The following is a 12,395-nucleotide window of genomic DNA, read 5'->3' as shown; positions in this document are numbered from 1 at the left end:
AACCACTACATTGGGCTTAACCTCTCGAAATGAAGTAACAACAAGTATGTGGTGTCCTGGACCTTTGCAGAAGTGTGAGTTCACTTTGATTTGTTTAATTTCCATAAATTTCGATTTTTCACCCATACAGTAATGGATACAACTGCTGTATCTATTCTGTACTATAATTCTGGGTGAGTTCTTCAACTGTTTTCCATACAGAATGGCTTATCAGGATAAGACTTTTTCTTTTGTCTTTTCCCACACAGATCACCCCTGGCAGCAAGGCAGCACAGTCACAGATGAACCAGGGGGACCTTGTCGTGGCCATTGATGGAGTCAACACTGACAGCATGACCCACCTGGAGGCCCAGAACAAGATCAAATCAGCCAGCCACAACCTGAGCCTCACTCTTCAGAAGTATGTTGGTATAACTTAAACTCTTTGCATTCCTAAGGACAACCTATGAAACTTGTGACTAAAGGTTGCAAGTGTTTTACCTCTGTCTGTTAGATTTATTTGAAGTGCTCATGGCACAGATATGAGATAGAAAGCCAAAATCTGCTCTGATTCTTGTAGAAGTCAGTATAGATTCCTATAGAAATTGAATGGTTGTGTCGAGTGTGTCTGTGTGGGATTTAGCCTATTGAATACAGGTGTAATCTCGTGTCCACTCGAGCTTCTGTTAAATACAGAAGTGATGTTTCTTTTGTTTATTCTCATGTGGGCAACACAGTTTAGTTTGGTTAATCGATGAACGACTGTTCTAGAAACAACAATCCTAATAAGTGTTATGAGTGCACGGGAGGAACCTGTCATTCCCAGGAAGAATAGTTGCAGCAGGCTGAGAATTTGTGCTAATGGTCTGGCACCTGTGAGTTTGCAAGAGCTCAGCATCTGACTGAATAAGAAAGATGTAGCCCAAGTGCAGGAAAGGGAAGCAATAGAACATGGAGAGGGCAGGTTTTAACATAGAGATGTGATAAAAGTTGTCTTGCCATTTAGAAAGCAGTTAATAGGTCTTGTAACTTTTTCCGGTTAATGTTGCTTCCAAGGAAACTTATTCTCAAGTTAGATAACCTTGCACAGAGGATTTCTGTAATAAACGTATTAATATTTAAAGCTCCATAATCATAGAAAACGAAGTAGCTGCTAGTTTTATTGCATTGTGAAGAAGGTAATTTTTGTACAGGGTAGGCAAAGACAAGTACAGAAAGCAAACTGTAGTGTGGAAGTACAATTTCTGAGAATAAACCAAAAAATCTCTTACATGAATGTGCAGTAGAGATAATCAGTATCAGGAACAGACTAAAAGCTAAAGAATAAGAAGTTTAGATGAGGTTTCCAAGACAGGATGGGGTACTATAAAGGAAAATGTATGGCTGATTTTCCCCCAAGGCTTTAAGTTTGTCTTTGAGTGTTCCAGATAGAGTAGAAAAACACTACCTTGATTCATGTAGTTGAATTCTCATCCTCACACCCACTCCAGCTTCTTTTCTCTTCACTCTGAGTGCTACTGTTATTACAAATGTATATATTTATTTTTTACAAAGATTTACATTGTTCTGGATTATTTTGTATTTGAAAGTTAAGGAAAATCTTTTCTGATTGTTTTAGAACTTCTGTTTGTCTTTCTGCTGGATCTTTGTGGTTTTGCATTGAGAGAAAACATTTCTTACTGTACTTTGTGTTCTTGCACATTTAGTATTAATTTTCCTGGATATTGAACCTGAAAAGTTGTCCAGTGTCTGCCTCTATGGCCTGGTATTTAAAACTACAAAACAATATCTCTCAACAACATCTCTCCATAGACACAGGAGAAGGATTTCCAAATTTGTGTCTAACAAATCCAGATTATCCTAGTATGTATCACAGAGACAAGTCACTTAAAACAGTAATTTTGATCAAGTGTTGCCAGAGATATTTCATTTGAGTAATAATTAGGCTTTTTTATTTGCTGACCTCTAAATTACATCACCAGCAATTCTAGTGGCCACATCATTAAGAAAAAAGTAAAAAGAAAACTAGTGGAAGTGCCATTATTAATTGTTTTCATCTCTATTTATTTTTTCTTCTATTGTTTTTTAAGGCTTTCCCTGTCTTTTTATTCCTAAACAATAATATATAATTCAGATACTCAAGTTATATGTGTAATGAACAACCAAAGAAAGCAGTAATGGAGTGTTCCACAGACTGAAATATGCTTGCATAGATAATAGATGTAGATGAACTACAATCCATTTTGAAAGGAAGGAAAATGGCATAAGGTAAAGTGAAATACTAGTAAACATAAATAGATCATAAAATGGCTTTTTTTAGCAAATGAAAACTTTCTCAGATCATGTTTTGACTCTGAACTTATACATTTAATGGACTCTTCTCTTCAGCTGCTTTATGATGTGAGCTATTAGTTCGCCTTGGTGACCCATTCCAGCTTCACTGGGAAAAACCAATGACAAAAACTGAGAAGTATTTTTTTTTAAATAATATTTTTTTCTTAGATGACATGGGGCTATTCAAAAAATTGTGCTCAGAGGCGTTAAGCTGGCTTTTGCTTTGCACAATTCAGTATTTATACAAGTTAAACTCTAGCAACCCTATTAAAGGTCCAGTGTCTTGAACAAAAGACATCCCCACTATATTCAGGAAGTTCTATTAATCTTGCCTTAAAAAATGTTTTTTCCCTGGACACTAACGAGTTAATTTACCTAAGGACAGAACGATTGTCAGTTTAGTCACCTGCCCAAAATTTACAATGCAGTATACTTTTTTCAACAAAAAAATTTTGCAAATATTGGATTGGTGAAAAGAGTAACAGTTAACATGAAAATAAGGTAGCAGTGACAAGGGATAGTAACCTTCAACCAAATAAGAACAAGACAGAAGAGAGGCAAAATCTCCTGGGACTTGGTTACCAGGAAAATGACTGTGCTAAGAGATCACTTTGACTTTTTTTAGACATGGCTTGCAGCAATGAAACTGGAGCGGAGTGTTCTAGTACTATGGAAAAACAGCCCTAGTTGCCATAAAGAGCACAGAGATGGAAGTGCTCGCTTAGCCTATTTGTATAGAAGTTTGGAAACATTGGAAAAGGCACATATGTGCATTAGGAGATTGACTGTTGTGATAGGAAAACTTAAGCTCTAAATTGTGATGATTTTGGACGTGTATGTGAAGCAGTCAGATGGCTCTACAGAGTATGTTTCAAGGTCATGGAATGCCTTACCAGGCAATCTGTGGCTTGGTTTTGCTGTTGCAGCACTGGAAGTAGAACTGATCATGTTTGTTTAATCTGTAAGGCCATGGAAGAAGCAGTGGAATGTGAAATCTCGACGTAAATGCTCCGAGATAGAAAGCTTTTTCTTTTTCTAATGGTTCTTGGCTCTCAAGAGCGATGGCCTTTCCCTTTATTGATCGTGGCCATGAAGGTTTCATGAGCATTGTTTATAACCTGACAGTTAAGACAGTGTTTGCTGCTACTCACTTTTATTACAACACTTCTGTTCCCTCTGGGCTTTTTTCAGGGTGGGAACTGGTTATTGTTTTAATTTGGCCGTCAAGAAAACCTGTACATGATGTCAGCACTTGTGCAGGACGTTCGACTGCAAGACATCAAACACAGGAAAAAGGGAGTGTTAAGTGACCCCATTCCTACTTGCCTGCCTAAACAATGGGATTCTATGATTCTTAGCTTAGTTTTAATTCAAGTACCACCTGCACTGTTCAAGTTGCACTAACATAGCTCTTCTATGAATGTTCAGTGCTGGCCTGATTGGAGTTCTCCATGTTTCAGTCATGGGTTCAGGAGTTTGCAGATGTCAAGTTTTTTCTGACAACTTCCTTCCCTAAACTCCCTCTTAAATTCCTTCTTATCACCTCATCCATGCTATGTTTTCACATAAACCCACAAAATTAGACTGGAAGTCTTGCCAGCTGTGCCAGAGGTTTGATCAGGCAGCCAGAACTTGTTAGTGGCTTGAGCTGAATTGTCTGGCTGCCTATTTCTCTAGAGTCTGCAGTGTGCCTCCTTTTGCTGCTTTTGGGAAGCTAAAGGATGCAGACAGGCAAGTGCCAGGGAGTTGAAGTATTTGGACCATGTCTGGAGAAAGGGACATGTGATCCAGTTATGTGGGAATGTATGGGACCCTTCAGACTAGCACTACTTCCTTAAGTTTTAGGGGACTAAGTACATCTAGGAAGTGAATTCTTTTTTGCCGAAGAAAAGAGTGCGGGAGTGAGAGGAGAAGGAAAGAAGTGTCTTTGGCACTGTGCACTATTACTCAGCAGAACTCCCATGAGGCACTCAGGCAAACCAGGCTGATACTCTAAAGCATTTCATACCTCTGTAGATGCAGCTTATTCCTTAGAAACATGTATTGCTCTAGGTGCACTGAGGGGGGATTGGTGCTAGTTCTGCTGGACCATGCTAGGGAAGGCTATGATCATACTCTATAATGGCTTGGGTTGGGGTGGAAAAAGACATTGCTTTGCTTTTAGTCTTTTTGTGACCTCCTGCAGTTCAGTTCTCAGTCATTTTTCAGTATCAGTTTCTAATCAGTTACTTGAGCTACACAGCTGCCCTCAGGCATTTTAATTCTAGGCCAGTCAAAGTTCATCTTTAACTGTCTGTCTGTTCCACAGATATTAGGCCATAAAGGTTGGATCCTGCAGTATTCAGTTCACAGTGAAAAACAAAATGCATGCAAAATATATTTTTATTTCATACAATTGGGTTTCTTTTTTAAATGCACAATAAGTTCAGTGCACAAGAGAGCAGCATTATTTGTCAACATGTTTCACTGGAGCATCCACAACATTCATTTGATCTTAACTCAAGTAATCTGATCAGCCTCCTTGGAAAGGATTCACCAAATGTACTGGCTTAGTTTTGGAAAGTGCTGTAACATGAGTGTGCCTCGTTCTGCTGGCACAAACATTCCTGTGTCACTCCAAGGCTCCGCTTCGGCGTCACTCTGTGCTGCCGGAGAGGAGCAGGGGAGGTGGAGACTTCTGTGCCTGGTGCACATTGACAAAACTTCCCCCTCCCAGCGCATGCCAGTGATGCTACCCTTTGCTTCCAGACAGTCACAATTGACTGTCTTTTGCTGGAAAATCATGAGCTAAATAATTCTTTTCTCTACTGAAAGGGAAAGTGTCAGAGGCAAGGCTATGAGAGACTTACGGTAAATATTTAATAGCTTTCCTTATTCGTGCAGCACCAAAAGATGGCTGATCCTGCAGTATTTATTTCAGGCCTACTATAAATAAAGCATGTGGTGACAGCAAACTGCAAGCAAGGAGAACTCAGTGGCTATTGTAAACTGCTTTCTTTTGTCTGAAGCTGGGAGTAGTAACCAATTCTGTGCATGTTTTAGGTCATCTGATGGGCACATTTGAATCAGAACCAGAATAGGGCTGTATTTATGCTCAGAAGAATTAAAAGATGGTATCTGTCCCAGTTCAGGGTAAATTGGAACTATATATACAGTATTGATGAAAGCATGGTCTGAACGAGTTGGACTATTTGGAATGTTAAGCAGATTAGTAGAAAAAAGAACACTAATGGTGGATATGACATGTCATACCAGTTAGCTCATTTTTCTTAGACATGTGACTCTAGAAGTTCTGAGAGTCATCTGCCACCAACAGCCAAGGTTTTTTTCCTTCCTTCTGGTGATTCTGTATGCTTAAAGCATTAAAAAAGGCATACCCGCTAGTGGGTTAAGGGAGCTACATTGTATTACTGAGAGAGATGGTCCTCCCTCCCTCTGTGAAATAGAGGTGACTCCCATTGTGTGCCCAGTTGTCTCTGTGTGCAGGTATGAGAGGGCAGTAGGATTTGTTTTCAGATGTCAGGCTATCATTTGGACAGGACTGTGGGCTACTGTCTTTGAGTAGTAACATTTAATGCTGGTGAAATTCATGAGCAGCTATTTCAATGGAAAATGAAATAAAGTATCAATGTCAGTCACTGCAATAAATACAAATATATTCCTTACATGAGCAGTTTAATTGAGTGGACTGCTGTTTACACTCACTGCATAAAGTGTCCTTGTTAGTTTTAGGAAAGAGCCTGGAAACTGTGGATATATGCCAAGGCTTTAAAGGGCAGTGAAATTTTCATTGCAACAAGATTCTACTTAGGGATTAGAACTGTTCTCAGAGTGCACATCACTTTTTCCCCCACCCCAAATACCAGCTTAGAGGTGAGGTTAAAATTCATCGTTTTGTGTGAGAAATATTTTCCGGGTTCCCTAAAGAGAATCTCCATGTGAATTCTGTCACATATTATATTTCACTCACCATGGAAAGGTCAAGGTGGGTACCATGGGCCCATCTCACTGAAGTCAGTGGGCTGACACAGCTTAGTAAATATACATGGCAGTTGTATTCTTTCAGACAAACACTTCCTGGTTGCTTTCTGCAAGGACGAAGTAGATAATGTTAGCCAAAATGTTACAATAGATGGGAAGGTCGCTGTGTGTTCAGGCTGGGACCTTTTCTTATTAATACTGATTAGCTTAAGCATGGTGATGGAAAAATGTGAATTACACACTTAAAGCTAATTGGAATGGATGACAAAATATTTCTTAGAAGAGGAATGAGGAATTTTTCAATTAGGTAAAACACTAAGGCTTTACTAGATAAATCTTGTAAATGTTCTTTGTGCTTATGAATTTTTCAAAGTCCTTTGGATCCCTTTTACCCTGGTGTTTCTTGCCCACCAACCTCTGTAAAAGCTGTCTGGCCTAATTTGTTTTTTCTCCCACAAACTCTGAATTATTGGCGATGCATTGTTTCTTGCAGTGATACACTAAGGTCTGTTTTGCCTGGTTGTCAGGCACTGTCAGGGGCATCAAGGCAGCTCTTGATGTCTGTGCTGTCCCTGGCTGGTGACTGCTGATGCACATCAGTGCTGAGCACTGTGCACAGGCTGGCCCTGGGGTGTTACTGCATCAAACAGCACTTAAATACCTCCAAAGGAGACAAATTCTTTTGACAAGTCCTGGCTAACTTTAACCACTTAGTCGTAAGACATAGAATTATGTTTTTAATCAAAGTCTCAGATACAGATCTTAATGGAAAGTTCACTGAAGTGTTTTAGCTTTAGGAAACAGAAGGTGAAGGCCTAAATGAGGAAGACTGTAGTTAGGTCTAATTATCTATGTTCATTAATTTTTCTCTCCCGTATATGTTCATTAGAAGTGCTCTAAAAGCCATAAGACACTGTAAGGTCCACATCCTAATGAAGAGGAGTTACAAGAAAATTAACTAAGTAAATTCACTTCATTAATGGATTCAGGAAACAAATGTGGTCAGGATGCTTGAAGTATACTGAGTTAGGCTTTTGCTTTTAGAAAATGATCAGTGGTAGGGGGAAAACCAGACTTTTTCTGTGTAATGCTAGAAATCTGTTTGGATTTAGACAACACTTGAACTCCTCTGACTGAACAGAAGGCAGTTACAAAGCCTTACGTTATTATTTTGAGAATCATTGGATGTGATTTCCTGATTCTGGAGCTGGCTGTTTAGGGCAGTTCCCTACATCAGTCTCCGTTGCTGCTCTGAAATCTGACCCTGAATGTCTTTCACCCAAAAGGAAGCTGCTAAGAAGCCAAGAGGTGCAGGACTGCAGGAAGACCCTAATGATACTGGAATTGGGGGTAGTCTAAGTCTCAGGTGCACTATTTGCATGGGAGATGAAGAATAAGCAGAGGAAATCATTTTGGCTCACTTCAGATATTTTTCAGCTAAAGAACTTACTTAAATATTTGATACTAAATTCTTCAAAACTGCTATTTATTATGTTTAATGGGGAGAGTTGTATCACATCTTAAGACCAGGGTACGATAGGCTAGAATTGAATCTTTATTTAGTGCCTCTTCTGCTCTTTATTATTACTAATTAATTCTTTGCTTTACCAATTAGATCCTTTCGTAACCCAAGCATCTTTTCTCATGATCTTAAACTAACAAATCTTTTCATTATTTATATGTTTACCTTAAGTAGATTTTTTTTAGCATCTCTCAGTAATTATAAATAATCCGTCTAATAATTAAATCATTAATAATAAATAATTATGCTGAACTTCAGGTTCCAAGTGGGATGCTATATCTGAAGTTTTTATGCCATTAAGCCTTGATCCCTCTCTGATAAATTTGATTGCATTTAAGCTTCTTGTTTTTGATTCTGAACTAATGTTGTCTATAGGTAGGCAATGCAAATTCTGCAATTAACCAATTTATTATTGGTGAGAGTAGTAGCTTCCTATTTGTAATCAATACCTGTTTATGTATTTCTGAGTATTTCAGGAGGACTGTGGGTTTGTCTGCACTGGGCTGCATATAAATTTGATATAAATTAATGTATTTCTTCAACAGTGTTAATGAATACACCTCTCCATAGAAATTCAACCCATGACAGCATAAACAAGTTTTGCAGCTGAATGAAATTTCCTTGGTAGGAACCCACTTTTTTTTACGGCTTACCTAAGTTTGCAGTAGTGACATGTAGAGGAAATTTTTGGAAATGGTTTAAAAACAATGCAAAGACAGGAAGAAGGAGACGGAGAAGTATCCTGCCTGAGTAGAGGTGTCCATGCTCCTTGGAGGTTAAGTGTGGAGCTTTCTGTGTGTACTGGGTGAGTGCCAGGCATGTGCTCAGCATTCATACTTGGTACTCTGTGGATAACTGTCACCCCCAGGACAGAGCTGCAGGGATACTGGTAGAGCCTCTCTGTTTGCCCATAGAAGCTGCTGGGATGGAGGAATTTGAGTGTCAGTACCAAGTCAATTAAGAGCAGATGGAGGCATTGGCAGCCAGTGACTCCATTCAGGAGGGAACAGGCTGGAGGGCAGAATGTGGGGCAGTTCAGGAAACGAGGGATTTTCCATAGCAGGGGAGGAGTAAGGAGGATGCACCAGGTACTGTGCAGATGCCAGAGAAGTAGAAAGGGTCAAAGAGAGATCAGGAGAGCCTTTGCAAAAATCTCATCTTTTCACGTACTGGCTTCTGTTCGCTTTCTTTCCTCCCTTTCACAAAAATCTCCAAGGCTTCTTCCCTTTTACTTTCCCTTTCTATCCCATAATGTTTGCGGTTGCCTCAGATTCCTTCTAAGGGAAAATTGGTATTACATACTTCCAAACAGCTTGTTTATTGGATAGCTGCTTCCTTTTGGGCTGATGCCCTCTATGCCTAGCAAGCTTTTGTCCTTATGTTGCTGTGGGCATGAACGTTAGATCTGGAAAGTGTGATTGCCCAACTTGCAATCGGAGTGCAGCATAACGCAGGGAAATAATTAATGAATCAGTCATCCAGCCAAATGTTAATATTTGCATTTGCCATTGATACAGAGAGAGCAAAAGTGCTGGTGGAAGTATTTGTCAGTTTTATTGCAGGCACAGATGATATCCTGAGAGGGGGAAAGTAGGTCTGATCCTAGGCCCAGAGTGATCACAGTTGTATTTGAAGTACTGTGAAATGTTCTTTGTGATTCTCATTGGAGTCACTAAGTGGTTGCTGATGTCCCAGGTATGGCATAGAGAATTACACCACGGTATCGTGGGACTCAAGGTTTTCTGTGCAAGACTTAGAAACATGCAGCAGCTTCTGTTTGGCTGCCTAATTCACTGGTTAGCTGAACATTTAACTGGCACATTACTATCTTAGCATTTATTAAATGGACACCTCAAATTGATAACCATGAGTAATGCTTAGTCTCTTTATGTCTCTCGCTGACACTCCCAGCACCATCCCCACCAAATTATCAGGAATATTAATGCATTAAAACATATATATAAGAAGCCATATTCTACATGTTTTGTTTTGCATCCTGCTCTGTGCTCACCTGCTGCACCCCAGAATGACTCCATTTCAGTTAGGTGATAGCTGAAGTACGTAAAATGTTTTCTAAGCATTTCTAATCCTAATCTAGTCTGTTTTATTACCTTTCAATGCACTTGATGCCTTTTCATTTTGTAGTAGTTGAAATACTAGGATACAATTATTAAGCTATTCAAGAAGTTGTAAATAAGTGCTCATGTGTCAAAAATGATAAGTGAAAAACCATACTGTAAGAGAGAAATGTTGATTTTAGTTGTCCTGAGAATTAGAAAAGGTAGACACTGACTGTGAAGATAGGAAGTAGAAAAAAGCCCCATGAAGATGAAAAAGAGCTATTATCTCCTAGATCATGTCACCTCTCTGCAAGTACAATATTCTGCTCTCCTGAGGACGCAATTTAAACTGCTAGTGCATCACAGAACTCCTTTGCAGCCCTTCCTTAGGCAGGCAGCTCCTCAGTGCAGTTGACTCCTAATGAACCTTTGTTGTGTGTACAGAAATACCAGGATTGAAGTCAAGTGTTCTTCAATTAAAGATCTGTTTTGGTAAGTGGGAACAAGTAGAAATTCTGGCAGTCATTTTAGCAGTGTTATCAAAATTGAACTGCTTCACAAAACTACATCCATCTTGGTTTTGAACTTCATTAAAAAAGAGAACCAGTATTGAGGCAGAGAAGAGGTGTATCTGTGGGAAGGAGAAGAGTTTAATAAAATACCAAAATGATGTATTTGGTCATCATTAGAACTGTTCTAAGTTTTCATTTTGACATGAGGTTTTTGTTTCCATTTTTAAATTGGAAAATGTAGAAGAAAGTATCTAAAAGTTGAAATCAAATTAATTGCCTAAGAAAAAGAACCTTGATGAAAAATTTCAACATCAAATCTAAAATTATCACAGTCATCTGTGAAATTTGGGCTTTCATCCTTCTCATAGCCCTGCTGGTCAGTTACAGCCTCAAGTGTTTGGAATAAAATAATTTTACAATCAATGGATTAAAATGTAAACCTGGACATGTGTTTGCTACAGCACCATCATCACTTGAAAATCAAACTTCTGTTGCTACAGGATTTGATCCATCTAGCAAAGGAGGGAGGAAGAAAAGAATGTTCTGAACTTGCAGATGTTTTTCCCGGAGGAGTAATGACTCTTACGTAAATAATCACTTTATTCTGCAAGTGCATACACTTTCATTCCACAAATTGATTTCACCTCTTCTGCCCTTTTCTCTGGTGCAAGCCTCTGCTAGATCTAGCAAGCCTCATTATTCTGTTTTTAAATATCAAAGCTATAAACATCTAAGTCAGAGTTGTGTAGGAACATCATCATTTTCAAGTAACACCTTGAAACCTCCAAGTTGGTATCAAATACAAATCTTGGCTAACACTGTGAATGACAGATGTATTTTATCACTAATGTGGAAGAAATGCAGCTTTTTTGCATCATCTTCTGTGGTCAGGTAATGAGAGAGGAAAAACTAAACACACAGTAAACATCGGAAGTGATGGAATAGTCTGGTAAATAAATTTGTTTGCCACAATACAACTGTTTCCCAGTTAAGCATCAAATATGCCGTGGTTGTTTGCTACACCTCTGTATATGGCAAACGACATCTACAGTGCTGAGCTGCTCTGGTGCTAAAATTCATCATCAGTGAGCAGAGCTGGGGGACATTTAACATGGTATGGCCAGGTCCACCAATGTCACTTCAGAAATTACAGTAATGGAAAGAGGAGCAGAATCATCTCCTAAATCTTTGTGTGTTCATAAACTGTCACTGTCAGTTTTCAGCTACCATGTGTTACGAGCTGCAGTTGATTTTTTTTCTCTTTTTTGCTGTCTTTCATGATACATGTGCATGTCTCATAAATATGATTTATTGTTTCTCTTTTTAAGCTAAAATGGGTGGAGGAAGAGTACAACACTCATTCCTGAGGGAAGATAACTTGCCTGAGGAAAGTTTGGTTTAGGCAGTTAGTGAGTAGATCTTGTTCTTAGCACTTGAAGGTATCTATTTCTAAGATAATTATGTCTTAGGGAGTATATTGTGATATATTTCAGCTGTGAGTATGAATTATAATTTTCTAGCCTGTTGTTTCAGGAATACTTTGTCAGTGAATTTCACAGGGTAATTACACATTGTTTAACAAAATGCCAGTTTTCATTGTCTCCTCAGACTGTGTTCATTTTCATAGTACCTGGCTGTGAGGTAGGCATCTATTAAATCAGCTTGGTTTTCAAAGTAGCAAGATTTCCATACCTTCTAAGTGGAAATCTTCCAGTTCCTGGAAGGATTACTCCTTTTTCCTAGGTGGTCTTTTTTTTGTATGTTCACTACTGCTTATGGAAAAAATGTTGTGTGGTAGCTAAAGTTAAACACACAGCTCAGTGTGAAACTGGGTATTAATGCAGGAATTGCCACTGGGGATGAGCCTTGTTCCTGTTTAGCTCAGCTTTCCCTCTCTGATAGATGCCCCTGGTAAGTATTTCAGAGGAAAGTGCAACACAGCCCTCAGTAAAGAAATAATGAACCTAGCACAGAAGGTCTTTAAAGCTGTGCCATGAAAAATGAGAG

The 12,395-nt window shown here is 38.9% G+C and overlaps 1 protein-coding gene across 13 annotated transcripts in view; it reads left to right on the top strand.

The window, feature by feature from the left end:
* The window catches only part of LDB3 (LIM domain binding 3), a 116,286-nt gene that overhangs the window by 37,718 nt on the left and 66,173 nt on the right, over positions 1-12,395 (top strand). For all 13 annotated transcript variants that reach the window (XM_048311939.1, XM_048311938.1, XM_048311949.1 and 10 more), the window contains one exon: positions 249-400. In XM_048311939.1, the coding sequence (XP_048167896.1) occupies positions 249-400 (152 nt within the window). The remainder of the gene's footprint in view (positions 1-248; positions 401-12,395) is intronic.

The sequence above is a fragment of the Corvus hawaiiensis genome, chromosome 8 (assembly GCF_020740725.1).
Source record: "Corvus hawaiiensis isolate bCorHaw1 chromosome 8, bCorHaw1.pri.cur, whole genome shotgun sequence".
NCBI classification, from domain to species: domain Eukaryota; kingdom Metazoa; phylum Chordata; class Aves; order Passeriformes; family Corvidae; genus Corvus; species Corvus hawaiiensis.
Note: the sequence above shows the minus strand (reverse complement) of the source record. Positions and strands in the feature narration are given on the sequence as shown.